The sequence below is a fragment of the Ammospiza caudacuta genome, chromosome 9 (genome assembly GCF_027887145.1).
Source record: "Ammospiza caudacuta isolate bAmmCau1 chromosome 9, bAmmCau1.pri, whole genome shotgun sequence".
In the NCBI taxonomy this organism is placed as follows: domain Eukaryota; kingdom Metazoa; phylum Chordata; class Aves; order Passeriformes; family Passerellidae; genus Ammospiza; species Ammospiza caudacuta.
This window is the reverse complement of record NC_080601.1, coordinates 25,047,849-25,069,054: the sequence shown is the minus strand read 5'-3', so window position 1 is coordinate 25,069,054 and position 21,206 is coordinate 25,047,849. Positions and strand designations below refer to the sequence as shown.

General features: G+C 60.7%; 4 protein-coding genes across 4 annotated transcripts; 3 read left to right on the top strand and 1 right to left on the bottom strand.

The window, feature by feature from the left end:
• Window positions 1-461: 461 nt before the first annotated feature.
• On the top strand, window positions 462-7,780 carry PI4K2A (phosphatidylinositol 4-kinase type 2 alpha). The gene is made up of 9 exons (XM_058810590.1): window positions 462-857; window positions 3,413-3,613; window positions 3,854-3,985; window positions 4,070-4,223; window positions 4,813-4,874; window positions 5,301-5,400; window positions 5,658-5,791; window positions 6,082-6,141; window positions 6,265-7,780. Exons 1-9 carry the CDS (start codon window positions 462-464, stop codon window positions 6,424-6,426), a joined length of 1,401 nt encoding a protein of 466 aa, XP_058666573.1. The 3' UTR covers window positions 6,427-7,780.
• Window positions 7,781-8,760: 980 nt separating this feature from the next.
• On the bottom strand, window positions 8,761-9,211 carry AVPI1 (arginine vasopressin induced 1). Its single transcript, XM_058810889.1, has 2 exons — window positions 8,928-9,211; window positions 8,761-8,847 (listed from the first exon to the last, which is right to left on the bottom strand). Exons 1-2 carry the CDS (start codon window positions 9,209-9,211, stop codon window positions 8,778-8,780), a joined length of 354 nt encoding a protein of 117 aa, XP_058666872.1. The 3' UTR covers window positions 8,761-8,777.
• A 768-nt stretch (window positions 9,212-9,979) lies between these two features.
• Window positions 9,980-12,563, top strand: MARVELD1 (MARVEL domain containing 1). Its single transcript, XM_058810606.1, has 2 exons — window positions 9,980-11,075; window positions 11,604-12,563. Exon 1 carries the CDS (start codon window positions 10,190-10,192, stop codon window positions 10,715-10,717), a length of 528 nt encoding a protein of 175 aa, XP_058666589.1. The 5' UTR covers window positions 9,980-10,189; the 3' UTR covers window positions 10,718-11,075; window positions 11,604-12,563.
• Window positions 12,564-14,025: 1,462 nt separating this feature from the next.
• On the top strand, window positions 14,026-18,838 carry ZFYVE27 (zinc finger FYVE-type containing 27). Its single transcript, XM_058810408.1, has 11 exons — window positions 14,026-14,222; window positions 14,318-14,388; window positions 14,460-14,646; window positions 14,801-14,896; window positions 15,086-15,198; window positions 15,855-15,985; window positions 16,348-16,419; window positions 16,782-16,926; window positions 17,223-17,269; window positions 17,748-17,829; window positions 18,052-18,838. Exons 1-11 carry the CDS (start codon window positions 14,026-14,028, stop codon window positions 18,114-18,116), a joined length of 1,206 nt encoding a protein of 401 aa, XP_058666391.1. The 3' UTR covers window positions 18,117-18,838.
• The last annotated feature ends 2,368 nt before the right edge of the window (window positions 18,839-21,206 follow it).

Sequence of the window (21,206 nt, the reverse complement as noted above, 5' to 3'; positions counted from 1 at the left end):
CGCGGCTGCTCATTGGCCAGCTGCGCAGCACGCCCTCGCCGGCCGCCATCTTTGTGTGGGGAAAGAAGCTCGCCGCCGTGGGCGTGGCTGCAGAGGGGCAGCGCCCCCGCCCTGCCGCCATCTTTGTGAAGGTCAGCAATGGGCACGGCCACTCCAGAGCGTCCATCTTTGTGTAGGGCACTGGCGCCAGCCGCCTCGCCGGGGGTGTACCGGGGGGGAAGACACCATGGCGTCCCCGAACGAACGATTCGAGGCGCGAGAGGTTCCGACCTAGCCCCAGCGGTATCATGTGTGCAGCGGCGCCCGCGGCTCCGGCCGCAGCGGCCGGGCTGGGCGTGACGCGACGTGAGGCGGAGCAGCCAATGGGGTGCGGCGGGGGGCGGAGCAGCCCCTGGGCCGCCGTGACGCGGTCGGAACCGGAAGCGGCGGCAGCGGTACGGCGGGGCCGGGCGGGCGGCGCGATGGACGAGACGAGCCCGCTGGTGTCGCCGGAGAGGGCACAGGGCCCCGACTACGGGCTGCCGGGGGGTGCCGTGCGCGCCCTCCCGCCCGCTGCGCCCCCGCCGCCCTCCCCTCCCGGCTCCCCCGGTGGCCGCGACCGCGAGCGGCAGCCGCTGCTGGAGCGCGGGGCGCGGGGCTCGGCGGCGGCGCAGGCCCAGGCGCAGGCCCAGGCGGCAGCGGCGGCGGCAGCGGCGGCGGCAGCGGCGGCCGCGCAGCGGGAGCGCAACGACTTCCCCGAGGATCCCGAGTTTGCCGACGTGGTGCGGCGGGCTGAGCTGGCCAGCGAGCGCGGCATCTTCCCCGAGCGCATCTCGCAGGGCTCCAGCGGCAGCTACTTCGTGAAGGACCCGCAGGGGGTGAGCTGGGCCCGGCCCCGCGCGGCTGACCCCGGGGTGGTGGTGCCGCCCCCGTAGCTCCGGAGGCCCGTGGGCTGAGCGGCACCGGCCGGGAGCGGGACGCTGGGAGGGCTGCTAGGAGAGACCGGAGCAGGTGTGAACCTCCCCGGGGAGAAGTACAGCGGGAGCAGCAGCGAGAGTGCGGGGCAGCAGTGTCCAAGTGCTGATTGAACCTCTTCTGCGGCTTTATGCCCAAAGAGGAAGGGTCACCCCCTCCCACAGGCCCGTGCATCAGCATCTGAACACAGTGACTCCAGCCCCAGGGCTGTGACTCTGTGGGCTGAGCTGGTTTTGGCCTGTTGTTTGAACTGAGTGAGATGTCTTCTCTGTGGCTGCGTGGTTGGTATAGTGGAGACAAAGTCCTTGGCATGTGGCTGGTCCCCTATAGACCTGGTGGGCTGTGTGGCAGCCGTCTTTGTGCCACTGACCGGATGAGTGTGCAGCAAAGGCTGGCTTGTCTTGTGACCGGCTGCTCCCTGCCCAATTACTTGAGCTCTTGCTGTTTCCTGTGGCTCCCTTGCCACGTGTGTGCTGGGCTGCTTCCAGGGAATCAGGAGTGAGCTCTGTGGTCTCTGATGTGTCCTAGTTTTCCCTCTCTGGGTGAAAGCCGGCTCCTGGAAGCTGTTGCAGGCAGTTCCCAGCTCAGCTGATGGTGTGTGTGGAAATACTCGTTTGTGCCACAGGCCAGCTCCCTCCTATTGCCCAATATGAAACCTGGAGTGGGCAGCCAGATGAGCTACTTGGGGATTGCAGGCTGGAGGCTGCCTGGCTGTAGGAGACCCAAACTCAAGGATGGCTGCTGGAGCATGAATGTGAGAAGTCAGAGTCTGTGTACTGCTGGTGCTGTCAGCTGGCAGGTCCCCCAGATTATCCTGCTGCCAGCAAATGTGGTGTGTGACTGGTTGCTGTGATTGCTGCCCAGGGTTACCAAAAACATCCCACTGCTGGCACGGGAGAGAGTGCAGCATGTAGATATTGTGAGCAGCAGGAGGAAGATATTGGGGGGGGGAAACTTTCTTCTTTGATTATTTCCCTTGAGGCTACTGAGGCCTGAGCCGTTCCTGGGCTGTGCTGCCCAGCCCCAGTGGTTATGATCACGCCACTGCCAGCTGCTCCCCTGAGCTGGCTGGGCTCTCTCTGCCTTGCTGCTGGCACCAGGCAGACCTGTTTTCCCTGTCAGTGCTGCTCTCGGCACGGCTCTGTCTGGAAATGGATGCTGTGCTGCCAGGCCTCTACTGTCTGCTTCCATGCTGTCCCTGCCTGCCTGGGCCTTGTTCTGCTGGACTGGTTCCATGGAGCACAGGGCTTCATGCTGCCAGAGCTCCTGACAGGCCTCTTTGTGGGCTTACATCCAAGCATGGATATATTGACAGTCGTGTGACAGCTGTGTGGGGCTGGTGTGGGGATTGCCTTCCTGCCTGCCTAGGGCAAGTGGGGCTCCACCATGTGATCTGGACATGGCTGAAGTGATCCTCTTCCCTCAAACCCTCCCTTTCTGTCTTCCTGGTGGACAGAGCCTCGGCTCTGCTTGCTCTGGCCTGGCTTTTGGCCCCTGAGATTGCATTAAGGTTCCCTGCTGGAGCACTGGGACTCATGTTCTACTTCCACATTCTGGCAGGAGCTCAGCTTGGGGAAGTGATGCCCACACAGGCCAGGGCTAGCAGTGGCCATGGGGAGAAGGCCTGGTTGCATGTGATGCTGAGTCACTCCAGAGCAGGGACTGCCATCCCCCAGGGATGCCTGACTTGTGGGGACAGGTGGCCTTGCTCCTGTCCCAGCCCTTCTCTCGTCTGTGTGCCATGGCAGTGCTGGCTCAGTGGTGGTGCAGTGCCCTGCACAAGGCTTCTGTGCCCTCTGCACAGGGGGATACCTACACTGCTGTCCCCACTGCTGGGTTGGTGTGTGTCTGAGGCTGGGTTGAGGGGCTGGGAGTGCTGCTGGTACCAGCTGGTGGCCAGTTTGGGGCTCTTGTCCACAGTGTATCCAGAGAGTCAGCCCTTCTGCTGGACTCCCCAGCACAGAGCCCTGGCTCCTCAGGGGTCCTGCAGGTGCTCAGCTGTTATGGTCCTTTTCCTCTGGTCAGTTTGGGATCAGCTCTGTTCAGTGGATTTTTGAGCCAGGGCAGGGATTGCTGTCCTGTCCCTTTCCTGTGTGAACATAATGACCAACGATGAGCAGTAGCTCTCCCCCGCCATCCAAAGGTCACTGGGATGAGACTGATGTGTTTACCAGGAGACTGCATCATCATTGGTGTTTTTTGGGACTCCTGTTGGGTATAAAGGTCTGTGGGCAGCACTCTGCTCTTGTGGGATGGGATACTGGCTGGAGAGGGCTTCTTCCCAGCTCTGGCTACCTCCTTCCTGGGAGCTGTGGAGTTTTGCCTGATCCCAGGAGGCTGGTTATTATCCTAATGAGGGGCAGTTCTGGACCTGTTCCTTAATATCCCTGCTGTGGGCTGAGAAAAGTGTCCCAGCTCTGCCAGTTCCTGGACTCAGCCTCTTTTCTCCCACTCACAGAAAATCATTGGCGTCTTCAAGCCCAAGAATGAGGAGCCCTATGGGCAGCTGAACCCCAAGTGGACCAAGTGGCTGCAGAAGTTGTGCTGCCCATGCTGCTTTGGGAGAGACTGCCTTGTCCTGAACCAGGGCTACCTGTCAGAGGCAGGTGCCAGCCTGGTAGACCAGAAACTGGAACTCAACATTGTTCCCCGCACAAAGGTGAGGGAACAGCTGCTGGGAGCTTCTTCTGGGGAGACTTCTGTGTGCTTCCACACAGCTCTGCTTGCACCTTATTTTGTGTCACTGCTGGCCTAGGAGACTGAGTGCTCTAGAGTAGGACTGTCCCTACTCAAACCATGGGGATCCTTGTGCTGGGCAGAGCTCTGGGAAATGCTGTGTCTTTTGGGGCAATCCTGTGATTTGCCAGAGGCCCCTCTGACTGTGCTCATGTCCCTGCAGGTGGTGTATCTGGCCAGTGAGACCTTTAACTACAGTGCCATTGACAGGGTGAAGTCCCGAGGAAAGAGGCTGGCCCTGGAGAAGGTGCCGAAGGTTGGCCAGCGCTTCAACCGCATTGGTCTGCCACCCAAGGTAGGGCTGCCAGCCTCCATGCCTGCCTGTTAGCACCTCTCTGGCCTCCGTGGCCTTGTGTAATGCAGCCTGTCCTTGCCTCAGGTGGGCTCCTTCCAGCTCTTTGTGGAAGGCTACAAGGATGCAGACTACTGGCTGCGGCGCTTTGAAGCCGAGCCGCTCCCGGAGAACACAAATCGGCAGCTGCTGCTGCAGTTCGAGCGGCTGGTGGTGCTGGACTACATCATCAGGAACACAGGTAGGGCCAGCTGCCTGCCATGGATGCTGCTGCTCCTTCATGTCCTACCATGCTGGAGAAGGGGGAGGGAGATAGGGTCTCCATGGCTTTTCTCTGCACCTGAAACTCCTCTCCCCTCAGCTGCTGCCAGGTGACATCTGCCTCTAGGCAGAGTGCAGCTGCTGGGCTGCTCACCACCTGAGGCTCTGGCTGCTGGCCAGTTTACTGGCAGATCTGTATCTACCATGGTGCTCAGGTGAAAGTTTGCCAACGGTGAGGATCCAGGGACATCCAGAAATCCAGCACCTAACAGTGCCCCTGTATATCCCATTTCACACCATGTTTCTGAGTTTCTGCTAGGCTGGAAGGGATTGAGGTTGCACTCTGGGGCTTGCAGGCTGACCTTTCTCTTGGGAGCTGGCACTTCTAGGGCTGTCTGTGAGGGGCTTGATGTGGCTTCCCAAACTTGCCTGCAGCAAGTTTAAGGGCTCTGGGAGTTTGGGCCTAAAATGTGTCTGTCTCAGTTTTGGGTCAGGGGAGGAATAGTCTTCTGCCCAGCCTGATGCAGGGAGGCCCTGGTGGTGACACAGCTGGTTTTATCTCCCTGCAGATCGGGGCAATGACAACTGGCTCATCAAGTATGACTGTCCCCTGGACAGCGCGGGCGTGCGGGTGAGTGGCTGCTCCTGGGCAGGGGCAACACAGGGACTCTGCTTCTGGAAGCTGCCAGCTTGGCAGGCAGGACGGGAATTTCCCTTCTGCTTTGGGTTTCCAAGTGTGTTGAGGCCTTATCTTGTCTCCTGGGCCTTTTGTTACCATTTGTGTTGGTGACTTGTGGCCTAGTGGGACTTTGTGAGGATGCAGCTGAACTCTGTAGGGGAAACTGGTGTTGCTGGACCTTGGAGTGAGGCCTGGGGGGGAAGCAGCCTTGTCCCCCTTCCCACCCAAAGCAGCCTTTGGCTTCCTGTGGTTAAGGTGCCATGCTACAGGCAAGAGGCTGCTGTGCCTCTGTGGTAGCCAGGGTGGGGCTGCAGGGAGTAGGAGAAGGACTGTTCCTGCTGGGAGGACTTCCTTGTGACATGCTTCACTTCCTTCCAGGACAGCGACTGGGTGGTGGTGAAGGAGCCCATCATCAAGCTGGCTGCTATAGACAATGGTTTGGCCTTTCCCTTGAAACACCCGGACTCCTGGAGAGCATGTGAGTCCCCCAGGCCTATGCCAAGGCACCATGGCAAGCTGCACAACTCCATGCTTGGGCATCCTTTCCAAGGATTTAGAGGAGAGGGCTAGGGCTGTGCCTCTGCAACTTGTGGGTTCATGGGCAGCTCCTCAGCAGAGACTGTAGAAGGCAGATGCTGGACCCTGTGTCCCAGATGCAGGGAAGCTGGCACCCAGGGGCAAGTGGCACCATGCATTGCATTCCCCAGTTCTAATGTCTCCTACTTTCTTCCACAGATCCGTTCTACTGGGCATGGCTGCCCCAGGCCAAAATCCCCTTTTCACAGGAGATCAAGGACCTGATTCTTCCCAAGATTTCAGACCCCAACTTTGTCAAGGACCTGGAGGAAGATCTGTATGAGCTCTTCAAGGTGAGCTGGAGGAGTGGGTGAAGATGATGTGGGAGGAGGAAAAGCGGGAGTCGTATTGGGGAACTCCCTGTCAAGGTTACAGGGACAGAGGTGGTCAAGCTCCTCACAGTGTTTCTGGGCTGAGACACAGCAGGGTTATCCTTCTGCCAGAAGCTGAAGATTCAATGTGGGAGAAGCAGAAAACCTATGGGACAGGACAGGGGGTATGGCTTATTTGGGGAATAGGCATCTTGTTGACTGCATGAAGCAGTGGGTGGATCTCATTGTGTTCTTTGCTGTCTCTCTTGCAGAAAGACCCTGGCTTTGACAGGGGACAGTTTCACAAGCAGATTGCTGTCATGAGAGGTCAGGTAAGCTGTGCATAGGGAAGACAGATGGATGAGGTGGGAAGCCTTGTCCTGCCTTTGCCTGGAGTGGATGCTCTCTGTTGCTCAGGCAGGGCAGCTCAGGCATTGCTCTGTTGTGCCATACAGATCCTGAACCTGACTCAGGCGTTGAAGGATGGGAAGAGCCCACTGCACCTGGTTCAGATGCCGCCCGTGATTGTGGAAACAGCGCGCTCCCACCAGCGCTCCGCCAGTGAGTCCTACACGCAGAGCTTCCAGAGCCGGAAGCCTTTCTTCTCATGGTGGTAGCTGCGGGAGCCGTGGGCAGGGCTTGGCCACCTCGGACTAGCACGGCGAGAGGAGCTGGGCCACTGCTGCCTCCTGTGGCTGGGACTCGACCTTCAGGGTAGAGCGAGCAGATGCGACTGGAGGAACCTGCAGCTGAACTGGAGGAGCCAGGCAGATTGGGCACGGTCCCTCCCCAGCTCCATTGGAGCTTGGTGCCCTGCCTGGGGCAGGGGCCAGGAGGAGGTGTGGGAATCTACCAGGAACTGTGGCATGGCTGGGACCCTGCTCCTGCCTCTGTTCCTTGGCCTGCATGCGGTTCTGAGCACCCCTGCTTGGGGCTGGGATGAACGGGCTACCTGAGCCAGGATCCGTCCAGCCCTTTATACCAGCCACTGGCCCTTCTTTTCCCCACCATGCCAGCTGCCAGGCTGGGAAGGCCTTTAGCAGGTGATACCCCCTCCATTTCCCTGAGGGTGTGCTGTACTCCTCCACTGTCCCTCCAGTGCCCCAACCCTGTGCACGCTGCTTTCCTCAGGGGGAGTTCCTGCTGCCCACTGGCGTAGCGGGGACCACAATGAGTGGCTGTTCTCTGGCTAGAGGCTCAAGGAGGGGGACATAAGAGGGACAACACAGGGGACTGGCTTGGATGCAGTTAGACACTAAGGCAAAAAAGGTGCTGGCTTGTCCATGTGAAGAGGAGGTGGCTTCGCAGAGCTCTCCCATGGGAGCTCTCCCCTTTTGCCCCAGTCCATTTCTCCTGCCTGGGCTCCATAGCTGCTCTCGCTTGACTTTCTTTGCTCTCCCAGCAAGCTCCCTGGCTGCTGTGCAGCCAGCATGGTGCCAGCCTTGTCTGTGCCTAGGGACCCTCTGAGGAGCAGGGGTTGCCAGGGAAGAGCTGGAGGGGCTCTTCTGCCACATGGGTGGGAGCACTGGGGGACCAGCATGGACTCCTGGCTGCCCTGGAGCTGACAATCTCGCAGGCCTGCTGTGGGTGGGGAGGCGGGGAGCCCCTCTTACCAGCAGCTGCTGAGCTTGTGTTGTATCAAACAGCACCAGGGCTGCTGCCTGCACCTGCTTGCCTTGAGCTGTGACTTCTCAGGCTGCTGGGGAAAGTCAGTGTTGGGTCTTGCTGTTCTGTTAGCCCACCTTTGGGGAGTGAGAAGGATGAAGGCAGGTGAACCTGGAAGGCATAGCAGCTGCCTTGTCTCCTGCAATGGGGAGGGGACTCAGCACTGGCTGTGTAAGCACAGAGGGGGCAGCAGTGGAGATCCCAACTCCCCAGCCGGGCCCAGCTGCATTTGACTGACCCAAAATGTATTGTTCTAATGCACTGTAGAAATGTATGTAATGTATTTAAACCATGCAATGGTCTGAATAACAGAGCTGCCATTCAGCTGGCTACATCTGTGCCTCTGCAGCACCCTAGAGCAGGTTGGGGCTCCTCGGCCCATGGCTGGTATCCATGTGTACCTGCACAGGGATGCACTGGCTGCCTGCAGCTGCTGGAGCTGCTGCAGGACAGAGTTCCTTTCCTGTCTGCTCATGCTGGACATTGAAGGCAAGCAGCTGCCCAGGCTGTCTCCTGGCATCCTGTGTCTGCAGATGCTGCTCCAGTCTCTCCTGGGCCCAGTGGCTCTTGGAGAGGGAGCTCTGGAGGCTGGAGATGAGGCTGCCCAGCTGCTGCTTCTCCTCCTCGAAGTGGCCACATTCAGACTGCAAGGCTGCTTCCTGTAGCTGCTTCTCCTCCTTCAGCCACAGGACCATGGCCTGGAGTTTTGTTCTTTTGGCAGTGAGGCTGAATACTTCCTGCTTCAGCTCCTCAAGCTTCAGAATATCCCCCATGACTTCTCCGTTCTGCTGAGCACTACACTCTTCCAGCTTGGCCAGCTGGTCTTCCAGCAGAGAAATCTCTCCCTGGAGAATCTCTATTCTCTCTTCTTCGTGTTCCTTTTCATGAAGGGCAGCATGTAGCTTGTTCTTCAGTTGTCCCTGTGACTGTGCCAGGGCAGTTACTGTGTGACTGTGCACTGAAACAGATTGCCCAGAGATGCTGTGGAGTCTCCCTCACAAGAGATATTCAGGAACCATCTGAATGTGATGCTGTGACATCTGCTCTAGGATGAACCTGTTTAAACAGGGAGGCTGGAACAGATGACCCACAGGTCTGTTCCCACCTCAAATGTGGTGTGGGGCTGTTCCCTTTGCACTAAGTGCTGTACAACAGCATGGACCATGGTTCTGCCACTCAGGGATGGGCAGGACACAAGCAGAGCCTCACCCAGGCACCACTGTCCACCCTTTATTAACCATTCATTGCACCCTGCCCAGTACACTTAGGGTCCTTGGAAGGCTGCTCGCCGCGGCCCAGCCGCTCAGCGCTGCTGCATGGAGCCCGAGCCCCTCTTGGCCCCGCAGTCACCCTCCTGCTTCTTCTCTGCGATCCTACGGGCAAGAGCTGTGTGTTAGCGGCGTGGCCCGGCCGCACTTCCCCCGGTTGCCCCGCCTTCGCGACCCGTACCTACCGAAGGTGTTCGAAGCGCCGTAGCGCGGCCATCCCACCGCCGGGCTGGGCTGTCCGTCGCCGCCGGAGCCGCCGCAGGGCCCGCGCCATGCGCCGCTGGCCCGCGTACCGCCAGACGAGGCGGGCGCGCTCCTCGGGCCGCTCGGCCCCGCCGCTCCGGAACAGGCTCCGCAGCTCTCGCAGCCCCACGCCCTGGAAGATGTTGGCCGAGGCCCGCTTGCGGGCGCGGGCTGCGGGCGCCGGCCGTCCCGGAGAGTCGCTCACCACCGAGGCCGGAGTGCCCATGGCCCTGGCCGCTGCGGGCACCGAACAGTCGGCGTCAGGCTCCGGTCTCGCCGCCCGGTCCGGTCCGCCTCCCCCGGGATCCGGCGCGGATGCCCAGTGAGGAAGGGGGGCCGTCGGGTTAAGGGCGGTCCGGGATGCCGGGCAGGGGGCCAGCCGCACAGGCGTGGCCGTCCGGGAACGCGGGAGACGCCCCGGCTCGGGCCGGAGCACGCAAGTCCGGTCCCGCCCTGCCCGGGGCGCCGGGCCCCGCCGTGACCCACTTTCGCTCCGACGCTGCCCCGCACCCACCGGCCCCTCGCACAGACCTGGCGGTGGCGGCTCCGCCTGGTGCCCGCTGCGTTCCCGGACCCGCTTCGCGCCACCGCGCCGGGGTCCCGCCACAGCCGCGCGCCCCATTCATTCACCGCAGCATGCCGGCCCCGCCCCCCGCGATCCCCGCCCGCCTCCCGCTGCCACGGCCAATCGGCGCCGAGGGGCGCGGCTGCCCCGCCTCGCTGGAGGCCACGTGGCAGATGACGTCATGGGCGGGGTGCGAGGCCTCGCCCCTGGGCGGGGCCCCGCCGCTCTGCACTCCGGAGGGAATCCCCGATGACGTAGGGGGAACCCCGGCGCGCGCCCCCCGCCGGCCGCCGCACGGGGTCCCGGTGCGCTGTCCCTGCGCCCCGCCGCCGGCATCGGTCGCCCTCTCCCACGTCCTCCCGCCGCCCCTCGCGCCTCGCGTTGTGGCCCGCCCCGGCGGCAGCGGGACGGGAGAGGCGCGGCGGTCCCTGCCCGACGGCGCATCCGCCGCGGCCCTCGGGTGTCCGATGGGCTGGCGGGAGGTGCGGCGGGGCGCGGAGGCGGGGCAGGGAGGAGAGGAGAGAGGCCCCGCGCGGGGAGGACCGCTAAGTGCCAGATGTTTGGCAACAGCCAGGGAGGAAGTCGCTGCCGGGGCCCTGAGTCCCGCCCGAGCCGCGCCAGAGTAGGCAGGGCCGCGCCATGGCCCGCACGGCTCCCCCGACGGTGCCGCCGCCTCCGGGGCCGCCGGCCCGCGGCTCTCTCAGCCTCCATCGCGCCTTCCTGCGGAGCCCGCTGGGCCTGCTACGCCTGGGGCAGCTGGCTCTGGGCGCTGCCTTCTGGGTGACGGTAGCGGCTCATAAGTACGAAGGGGCGGCCCACTTCGCTCTGTTTGCCGCCGTCCTCGTCTGGCTCCTCACCCTGGCCCTCTTCGGGCTGAGCCTGCTGGGGCGCTGGGAGCTGGTGCCCTGGTTGGGCTCCCGCTGGCTCCTCACCAACCTGGTGCACGACCTGGCACTGGGTGTGGGGCTCTACGCAGCTGCCACCGGCATCATGGGTCACAAGGCCAAGCAGAGAAGCTTTTGCAACCTGCCGGGCTACAGCCAGCACTGCCTGTACAGTGCCTACCTGAGCGCCTCCATCTGTGGGGGCATCACTGCCTGCCTGTACCTCTTCTCCGGGCTCTACTGCCTGTTGCGGCGTTGCCAGGACCAGCGAGACATCATCTGACATCCCGTGCCACTTGGCTCCCCTTCTCAGCCGCAGACAGAACACAGCCTGTCTTTGGGATGAAACGACCCTGCCACCCCATCCCCTCCTGGCTGACTGCACTGCAATTCCTCCAGAGACTCCTGCACAGACGGATGGACAGACAGAGGCCTTCGCCGAGCACGGCTTCCCCTGCAGAGCACTGAGACAGCATGGACACCAAGCCACTGCACAGGCCCTTCTCCTAGCCCTGGACAGACATAGGGTACTGCAAGTGGAAGGACCCAAATGGAGAGCCCCTAAGAGGGATACCAATCTTTGGGAGCCCCCCTAGGACTCAAGCCAAAATCCCCTGGTCTTGCCAGTGCTGCATGTTCAGGTGGGTGCTGACTTTTCCCTGGGGTAGAGGGGGGACTGGCCTGGGGGAGCTGAGCTGAGGGCAGCAGTGCCTAGGGGACTTGGATGGGCATAACCCCCCCTGACCTGCTGGCAGCCCCATCTTGCCATTCCAGCTGCAAGGCGCCTCCACAATTCCCTAAGGGAGGCTCTGAACTTGGCTTCCCCAGCCTGGGCCCCTCCTTCTGTCTGGCCTGAAAACATCCTTTATTTTACTGGAGCCCTAAAGGGCTCAGTGCCTCCCTGCCCTGCACTCGAGGGGTGTAGAGACACTCAGTACTGCACAGCCAGATCCAGCATCACCTCAGTCCAGTCTGGAAACTGAGCAGGGCAGCAAGGCCTCCATTGCTGTGCAGGGAGGGGAAGGACAAGGGGAGCCGTAACCTGTTCTGTGACCCTGGCCAGGGGGGAAATTCCCTGGAGTTTATGTAGTCCTGGGATAGGGCCAGGTGCCCCAGAGGTTGAGGGGAGCCAGTCATGGGGTTGTTCTCTCCTCCTGCTGTCCCTGCAGAGAGGTTTGTGGCTCCAAGCCACCAGAGCCACTGAACCAGCCCTGGGGCCAGACTACTCCAAAAGGGACAGAAACAGCCTTGCTGATGGTTCTGGAGACCAGCCTGCAGCCCTGCCTGTCTCTGCCACACTTGGTTTATCATCCTGGAAAATCTTCATCTCTGGACTCTGTGGGACTGGGCCTGGAGACTGTGGTGGGGTGGAGGGGAAGGGTGAGCCCTGCAGCAGTCTGTGCTGGCACTCTTGCCATGGGGGAGCTGGGGCCAGGCATTGTGGAAGCACAACCTGTCTTGGAGAACAGAAGAGGACACTGGCACTGGAGCCAGCCGAGTCCTGGATCAGCCTCCAGAACCCACCAGGTGCCAAGCCCTGACGACACCATGTAGGGCTGACTAGAGAAATGGGCACCTAGAGACAGAATTTTTGGAGCAGTGCCACACTAGGGCTGCCCTGCCACAAGCCCTCCTCACCCTGCCTGGAGGCAGGTCTGTATTGCTCTCGGTTCAAGGGAGGGTCTGCTCCCATCTCTCTGTAGACTTAGATCAGTGAGACAGGTGTCCCCAGCAGCTGGCCACAGCTGCCTATTGCCTGGGGTTCCCTGACACCTGTTTTGAAGTGTAGAGCAGCACCCATGGTTCACCTGGGGCCTTGAAGGGGTCTGGGATTGGTACTGGGTCGCCACTTCCACCATGATGTGCTGTCCCAGCGCATACCCCGTCATGCCCCAGGCCATGTACCCCTTCCTTGGGCAGGACATGCTGTCTGTGCCCTGTGTCAAGGCTGGTCCCTGACACCGCCTGCCCCTGCCTTACTCTGGTGCGGCCCCTGGCCCAGGCTGTCCAAAATGCCCTCGGTGCTTCTGCCACCACAAGTGCCTTCTCCTGGCTTTCTGCAGCCCTGTCTGTCACACCAGCTCTATCCCCCTACAGCCTCCTTTCAAGTGCCAATGGATTCACCTTCCAAATAAAGCAATATTGGCGCTCACTGGGTGTGTGGGGCTTTGTGCTGGAGCTGGGATCTGCTGGGTATGAGGTCTGAGCTGAGATCACACCCAGCTCTATATTCCTGCACCCTGGGGCCTCTCTGCTTGGAGTCTCTGGCCATAATCATGAAGTCCTGGGGTGCTCTGGGATCACAGGGAGGCTCCCTCATGCTGAGCCACTGCTCCTACTAGAGAGGCTTAAGCCTTTGCCCTTGGGGACAGGGGCTATCCCTGGCCCTGCACATGTCAGAGACTGGGCACAGCCTGATGCTCACATGGGGCTCTGGACAGAGCAGAGGGAGGCCAAGTCCCAGGGCTTTGGGTATGGGATGTACTGAGGACAGGATGTAGCTGCATTCCTATGGGCTTCGTCACTCGGTGGTGAAAGGGCCCTCTGTCTGCCCAGGGCACCATGGGCAGCCATGTACACACGGAATGCCCCTTGGTGGGTCGGGGGCCAGTGGAGGGCTGCCTGCATCTCCCCGGCCTGGCCACAGCTCTGGGACACACTCTTGGGACAGAGTTGAGTCTGGGACCTGGACCTGCAGCTGAGGTGTCACTGGGTTCCCCCTTGTGCCCATGGGACACATGCCCTGTTCATCAGAGGCTGCAGGCAGTCGGCAGCAGCACTGTACCCTCATTGTCCAAGAGCCAGCACAGAATTATAACAAGGTTACAATTTTTGGCATCAGACAGAATCCAGGATCCCCAGAGCATCCCTGGGAGCCAGCATCTCTGCTCTACTGCAAGCACCATGTAGGACGGCCCATTGTGCCCTGAGCAGTGCGAGCAGGGCTGCAGGCTGCTGGGCAGGACAGAGCCAGTGCACCCAGGGCTGGGCTGCTTTGCGGGTATGGAGGGGCAGGGAATGAGCTGCCAGCCACACTCAGCGCCCGTGGGGAACCTGCTGCTCCCCTCCAGGGATTCGGTGTGAGGCTGCTCCCTGGTCTCTCCTCGGGGAGAGGTGGCCCAGCAACCTCACGGGGACAAACCCACCGTGACCGACACAGCTGGATGCAGGCCACGCCAAGACCCAGACTGGGACTGAGCCCTGAACCTGGATTAGACCCGGATCAGTGCCCAGCCCTGGATTGGGACTGGATCCAGGCTGTGAGTGAGCCCTACACCACAGCAGACCCGAATCGGGACCGGGCCGGGACCGACCTCCCTGTCTAGACCGAGCCCACCGAGACTCCGCCCCGCGCCTCCCGCCCAGGGCGTGCCGGCCCACAGGCCCCAGCCAGGCGGCGGGCACGCAGCGCGGGCGGAGCCGGGCGGGCCCGGAGCGCCGGGCGCGGCCCGTTCCCGTTCCCCGCGGGCGGGGCTCCCGGCGCGCCGCTCCCATTGGCCGCGCGGAGCTCACGGCGCGCCCGTCGCGTCACGGGAGCGCGCGGCGGTGTCGGGCTGAGCGCGGCGGGGCCGCTCGGCTCCTGGTCCCGTCATGCAGGCGGTGGAGCGGGACGGGGCGGCAGGCGGCCCGGAAGGGGCGGCGGGAGCTGCTGAGGCCCCGCCGGAGCCGTCGCCGCCCAAGGCCGCCGCTGCTTTCGACCTGCTGGAGCTGGTGCGGAGCTACCGGCGGCTGGAGCTCTACCTGGAGCCGCTGCGGGACGCCGCCGACGGTGTCCGCTCCCTCCTCCGGTAGGTGCGGGCTGGGGCGGGATCGGGACCGCGACCGGGACCGGGACCGTGACCGTGCCCGGGTCTCATGTCCCTGGCCTTCCCCCTGTCGGCAGGTGGCAGCGGCCTGTGTGCTCTCTCCTGGTCTGCCTCGGCCTCAACTTCCTCCTGCTCACCCTCGGCCAAGGTGCGTCCCGGGGGGTCGGGGCTGCTCCCGTTCCCGGACCCTCGCGGCTGACCCTGTCCCGCCTCTTGCAGCTGCCTGGTACTCGGTGCTCGCCCTGCTGGTGGCGGTGCCGGCCCTGCTGGGCTACCTGCAGGAGACGTGCCGGGCCCGGCCCTCGGAGCCGGAGCTGGTGCGCAGGAGGTACCACAGCATCCGCAGGGAGGACCTGCGCAAGGTGCAGCTCTCGCGGCAGGAGGCCATCGCCCAGGTCAAGAGCTTGTGAGTGCCGGGCCCTCCCCAGCGCTGGGGCTGTGGGGGCCTCTGCAGCCACAAAGGCTTCTTGGAGGCTGTAGGGGCTCCTGCTGTAACCCACGTGAATGTGGGGAACGAGGGTGTGCGTTTGTGGGGTTTTTTGTGACTGTCTCGTTCGCAGCCTGATCCAGCTGGAGGGGTTTCTGAACGGGATGTGCTGCAGCTGTGAGGCAGTGTACCGTGTGCTGTACTGGGAGAACCCCACTGTCTCTTCCCAGTGAGTAGTGCTGGCTCAGGAACCCTGGGGTAGGCTTGGTGGGGAGAGAGGCTCAGCCAGGCCTGTGGTGCTGTGTTTGATTTGTTTGGTACTTGGAGAGAACAGATGGAACACCAGATGAAGGAAGGAGTTTTATGCTGTTGTGTGAGTTGCTCTGACTTGACCACAGTATCCTGCTGTTTTCCACAGGTTTTATGGGGCACTACTGGGTACTATCTGTGTCCTCTACCTGCTGCCCCTCTGCTGGGTCCTGGCCATCCTCAATAGCACCCTCTTTCTGGGCAACACCCAGTTCTATCAAGGTATGAGACCTGGCTGTGATGGGTTGGGGAAGGGCCCTCTGAAGCCAGGGATCCTTCCCTGGACCTCTCCCTCACATGAGCCCACTGTCCCGTGTCAGGCTCTGCCATAGACCCTGAACCCCCCTGAAGGTAATGATGCCCTAGGGGTGGTGCTCAGCAGCCCAGGGTGGGTGGTATGCTCCTGGGGCTCAGCTGTTGGAGGTGAGAGTCTCTCCTGATGTGTGTTCCAGCCCAGGTGCTGTTTCATTTTCTTCTCTGTGGTGTGGCAAACCAGGGTCTGTCAATGAAGGCTGTGTGTGAGCCTCTCCATCTCTCTTGAACCCTGACCCTGCTCTTCAGGACTTCAAACACATTCAGTGCCTGTGGCAGTGTATAACACAGGCTTGAAAACATGCCATTGGAAGGGAGAGGAGCCCTCTTCTGTGGCTCGTGCTGGAGGAGTGTTGGATGTGTCTGAGCTGTGATGTTGGCTCCTGCCATTCCCTGTCCTGAGCTGGGGCGGGGGGGGGGGGAGCTTCCTTTCTGTCCTAGCTTTGATATGTGAACAGAGGAGTGTGTCAATGGCCCACCTTGAACTTGGAGATCAGGCTTTTGTGTGATGTGGCTGGGAGTAGGGAAATGCCGTCCTACTCCAACTGTACTCCCCTTTTTACCAGTGATAAGGGAGCTCAAGGCCTCCATTGAGCAGTGTGTGGGCTCCAAACCCCTCGAGAGCACTCCAGAACCTGCTGAACCCCTGCCACCAGCTGCTGCCCCAGATCGGACCCCCACCCCCACCAGTGCCGAGGTGAGAGAGGGGCAGGGCTGGCAGTTGTGGGGTGGGAGCTGCAGAGTCAGCCCTTGGGTCTGACTGTGCCTGTGTCTCTCCACACACAAACTTTTCCCAGCTGCCAGATTTGCTGGAAGCCTGTGAGCCACTCCTGAGTTACTGGGATGCTGCTCTCTGCCCTGGGGGCTTGTCTCAGTCCTTTTGCCACATGTAAGGATGTGGTTTGAGGAGGCAGGGGCTAACCTCACCTTCTGACACTTGTGTCATCTGTGAGGCTGCCTGGGGCCAGATCCATTGTCCTGGAACCTGCCCAGAAATGCGGGGCCACCTTTGAACAGGGGCAGGGGAACAGCAGGACTAACTTTGTGAATCTCTTGTAGGACCTTACCCCTGGCAGTGTGGAGGAAGCAGAGGAAGCAGAACCTGATGAAGAGTTCAAAGATGCAATTGAGGTTTGAGGCTGGTTGGGGTGGGGCAGCTGAGGTGGGAAAGGGACAAAGACCTTGCTGAGCAAATTGGGTGCTCAGAGAGAGTGACTGTGGGGCTGGGTGCCTCTGACTCTGTGTGTGCTCACTCTCCTCTCTGTCCCATGCTGCGGGAAAAGGAGAACCAGCTGCTGGTCATGGTGAGTACTGCCATGCCAGGGTGTGGGATCTCCTCCCAGCTGGAGCTTTGCCTGGTTTGCTGGTGGCTTGTAGAAATGCCAGGTGCAGCACCCAGTTTGTTGGGTGCCTGCCTCTGGCATGGGCTGCCCTGCAGCCCTCAGAGTGCCCCCAGCCACCCTACTGTGCTCAGCTGGCTCTGCTCTCTGCAGGAGGATGATGAGAGCTCTCAGTGCTCAGCAGAGTTTGACCTCAGCCTCCCAGACAATGGTTTTATGAGCAAGAATGAGGTGATCCGCAGCAAGGTGTCCCGCCTGACCGAGCGCCTGCGCAAGCGCTACCCCAGCAACAACTTCGGTGAGTGTGGGAGCAGGTGCTGCTGGGGAGCTCAGCAGCCTGGGCTCTGTGCTGCTCCCAGTGGTGACCCGAGGACTGGGAGAGGGTGTGTGGTGTGTGCTAGGCTGTGCTGACACCTCCAGTGACCTTTTCCACTCTGTGGGGAGAATGGTCTCAGCACTCCTGGGAAGGGCAAACACGGAAGGTGCAGCAATGTCACCTCTGAGCTGAGCCTTTACAACAACTACAGATGCTCTTGTGCCACTTGCAGCCCCAGGCAGCAGAGCCCTGTCTGACCTCTGCTCTCTTTCTTTCAGGGAACTGCACAGGCTGTGCTGCCACCTTCTCTGTGCTCAAGAAGAGGGTGAGTCTTCAGCTTCTGCCCCAGCTTGCTGTCTGCACCTGGGACAGAGGTGTTGCTCATGTCTGGCTTGCCCCAGCTTTCCCCAGCAGTTCAGGTGTCTGGCCTCGGTCACAGCCCAAATGACCTCAGCTAAATGCTGGCTGTTGTCACATGCATAATGGCACCAGAGATCCCTTGTGTTGTACAGCATTTGTCCATTTACTCCTTTGGAAGCTGCCTCAGGCCAAACTCATGTGTTATTGTAGAAGATACCTGCTCTGTGCCCTGGTTTAGTCCATTTCCTGTGGCCTTTGTGGTGAAGTAGAGCATGGGTCTGCTAGTGGGAATGACCTGTTGCCTTATCTGAGCCCTGTGTGCAATGCTTGGCACACAGTCTGTGGGCAGTTCTCAGAAGGAGGTATAGACTTTTGACCCCTTTCACTTATTCCTGGGTTAGTCTGGTACCACATCTGGGTCTCACCTCCATCTTCCTCCACAGCGGAGCTGCAGTAACTGTGGGAACAGCTTCTGCTCCAGGTGTTGTTCCTTCAAAGTCCCCAAGGCTGTGATGGGAGCCACGGGTGAGTTGAAAGGTGGAGGGAAGAGCTGCTGCTTCCCCCTGTTCTGTGTGCCCAGGCATTTGCCCCAGCCCTGGTGGGGAGGGTGGACAGGACGTGCCCAGCACAGCCTGGCTCAGGACAGAGCAGTGATGAATTTGCAGCTCTCGAAGCAGTTCTGTGGCTGGGATCCCTAGCCCATGGTGGGAAAGGGGGATCATCTGTAACATTTGCTTTCCTTTCCAGCCCCGGAGGCTCAGAAGGAGACAGTGTTTGTGTGTGCGCTCTGCAACCAGGTGCTCATCAAGTGATGAACCAGGCCCAGCCAGCTCCTGTGTCCTGCACTGCCTGACACCTGGGACAGCGGGCAGGCACCCCTGCCACTGGGAGCCTGGAGTGTTTGGATCCCAGCATGGCATTCCCTGCCAGAGGACGCTTGCCCTTGTGCTCCTCCTGCCAGCGCCGGGCTGGACGGACCAGCCTTCCTTGCCATGCACTAGCTAGGTCGCTGTGGAGGAGCACTGCCCACAGCTGTGCCCCATCCCTGCAGCTGCTCCAAGCCCTGGGTGCTCTCTGGCACCTGCTGTGCCCTGCCACGTACTTGCCCAGGCCCTTGGGCCTGGCTCAGTGATGGAAGAGCCATCCTTCCTACTCGTGGTCCTGCCTTCGCCTCCTGGGTGGGGCAGAACAACCTCAGGGCTCTGTCCCTACCTTTCCCAGCACTGTGCTATAAGTGACTGTATTTTTGGGATCAATTCAGAGCTCCTCCTGCATCCCTTGGGGTCTGGACTAGCTAGGTCTTTCATCCTGGCTCAGCTGAGACTCTGCTAGTCACTCCTGTGCTTCTCAGCCTCACTGCCTGCAGGTTTAGTCTTTTACCCCCGAATTTGGCTGTAACCTGGAGGAGGAAAGAGAATGAGTTTGGACTGGGCTGTGTGGCTGGGTCTCCAGTGTGACAAAAGGCAGGAGTTGGTGCTGCTCTGTGCACTTCGTGACTGCTGCTTTCTACTACAGATTAATATATAAATGCATATAGAGAATGATCAATAAATCTCTTGTCCTCAGCTGCCTCTTGTGTCATACCAGTAAAAGCTGTCCCAGGTCACTCTGACACCTCTGTGGCTTTGGCCCTGCTGTCCTGGAGAAGTGGTGTTCTGTGCCACCGGCTCTCCATGCTTTACTGGAATTCCCATCTTGTGTCCTGCTGTAGCCTTGTTTGCCCCCTGCTCAGAGCTGTGTGCAGCTGCCTGTCAGCTGTGCCAGGGCTGGATCCTGCTGGGCTGGAGCCAGGGAGCACCTCAGCTCTGACAGGAGCTACTGAGCTTCCTCTGCCTCCCGTGGCTGCTCCTTCCCCTGCCCTCCCCGGGTGGTGCTCCCACCAGCTGCCTGTGTGCACAAGGATGACCTTTCCTTGTGTGAAGAGCAAAGCTCCCAGCTATCCCAGGAATGTGACCCTGGCTGCTGTGCAGCTGGGAGCAGCCATGGCCTGGGTCCCTGCCAGCCAGCTGCAGCTTCTCCCAAGCCAGGGAATCTGGGGGGCCAGTGCCCACCAGGCTGTGACACCCGCTCGTCTGAGAAGTTGTTGGAACCCAGACCCTGCTGCAAGCTCCACATCCCCCCAGTGTGGGAGCTCCTGTGTGGCAGAGCCTCAACACTTAGCTTGGCTGGGGGCTCATAAACTCCTTCACATGGACATTTGGAGAAAAGCTGGACTTGGCATTTGATGATGAGGGTGTCTGGCTTGTGCTGGGTGTGAAGGGGAGTGCTGTGCAGAGGGCTGAGCAGTGGAGGCAGTGAGTGGAGCGGCTGTAGCATTGGGGAGGGGGCTGTGTGGCACCACAAGAGCTGTGGGTGTGTTTTTGAGGGTGTCTGCAATGGGATATTACGGCCTGGGAGGGACTGTGAGGGGTCAGCTTGCTCAGACAGCTGACAGTGGGAGGTGGAGGAGCCACTCATATTTCTAGAGAAAACACTTGGAGCAGTGAGCACTATGTCCATGTATGTCTGAACACTCTCTGGGAAGATGCTAATGACACAGAATACAGAGGGCTACAGATAAACTTAGGCTGTGGGAGATGGGGTTTTATTTATGCTTTTAAAGTTTTGCAATAAAATGTAATTGACAGTGTTTATTCCTATGGAAGTGTGCTCTGCAGTCAAGCTCTGAACAAACCTAATAATATTTGAATTTTTTCCCCATTTTTTCCCCAGTGGCCAGGGAGAAATGCCCATTTCTGGTGCAAGGCTGGGGCAGGGGCTGGCTGGCCCATGTTCCTGGCTGGCTGTGGGGCCAGAGTGGGAGATCTGGGGCTCTGGAGGCTGACCAGTGGGGCCAAGGCCATGCCCAAGGAGGGCAGAGGGAGAAGAGGTCAGCCCAGAGCAGGGCAGATGCACAGTGCTCTTGTCAGCCAGAAGAGGGTGGGTGCAGGGATCCTGCAGCCTCAATTTCCCTGTCCCAGGAGCTCCCTGAGGCTGGTCAGCTCTGAAGAGAAGGCAGTGGCAGGCAGTCACTGGGGGAATGTCCAGGCAGCACCTTGGGCCCCTCACCCTTTGGGATGGTGGATACCAGTTTGCACAGCAGGAATGACAGGGTCCCTCAAGCTGTCCCCTGCCAGCTGGGACTGGGGGCAGCTTGGCGGTCCAGCTGAGCTAAGGGACAGCCCTGCTGCCATCAGGGCTGGGCTGAGGGCTGCCCTGCTCATGGGGCTTTTGGGAGGGTCCTGGCCAGTGCACGTGGGTGGCCCTAGGAGTCATTTTGGCGGAGGATGGAGGTTGTGGCATGGGAGCTCTGGCAGCCAAGCAGGGCTGGCAGGGAGCTGCAGAGAGGACTTTCAGATGGTATGGTATGGGGAGGGCAGGGCTGGAGGCCGCCTGGTCCAGTATCTGCCCCCTTTGATGCTCAGTGCCAGGCTTCTCACAAGTGCTGTGAGCTCCCAGACCATGGATTTATCCCCTGGGGTGACAAAGGAAGAAAAGGAAGAAACTTCCCTGTCAAACCACCGCCAAACCCAGCTGTGAGGCTACAGCAGCAGTGATGGCCCTGTCCCCCCATGCTGTTCATCTTGATGCCCTCCCAGGCTCCCTGAGTGGCAGGGGTGCCTGAGGCTCCAGGGATGCCTGTGACCACCAGGAACCACATCCCCTGGCTTGGCTGGACTGCCCAGGCTCAGGCTCTGGGCACAGCACCTGAGTGGGGCCAGAGCCAGATCCTGAGGTGACCTCGCTCCCTCAGGCTGCCTCACTCAGTGGGCAGGACTGGGACCCCCCTCCCAATCCTCTGGGGTCCCTGAGGGAGGCCCAAGGGTTCTTACCCATGAGCTGCAGTGAGTGGCACACAGACTCCTCTGAGCTGGAATAATTTACTGTGGTGTTGGTGGGCAAGGGGTGTGTGGCTGGGTCAC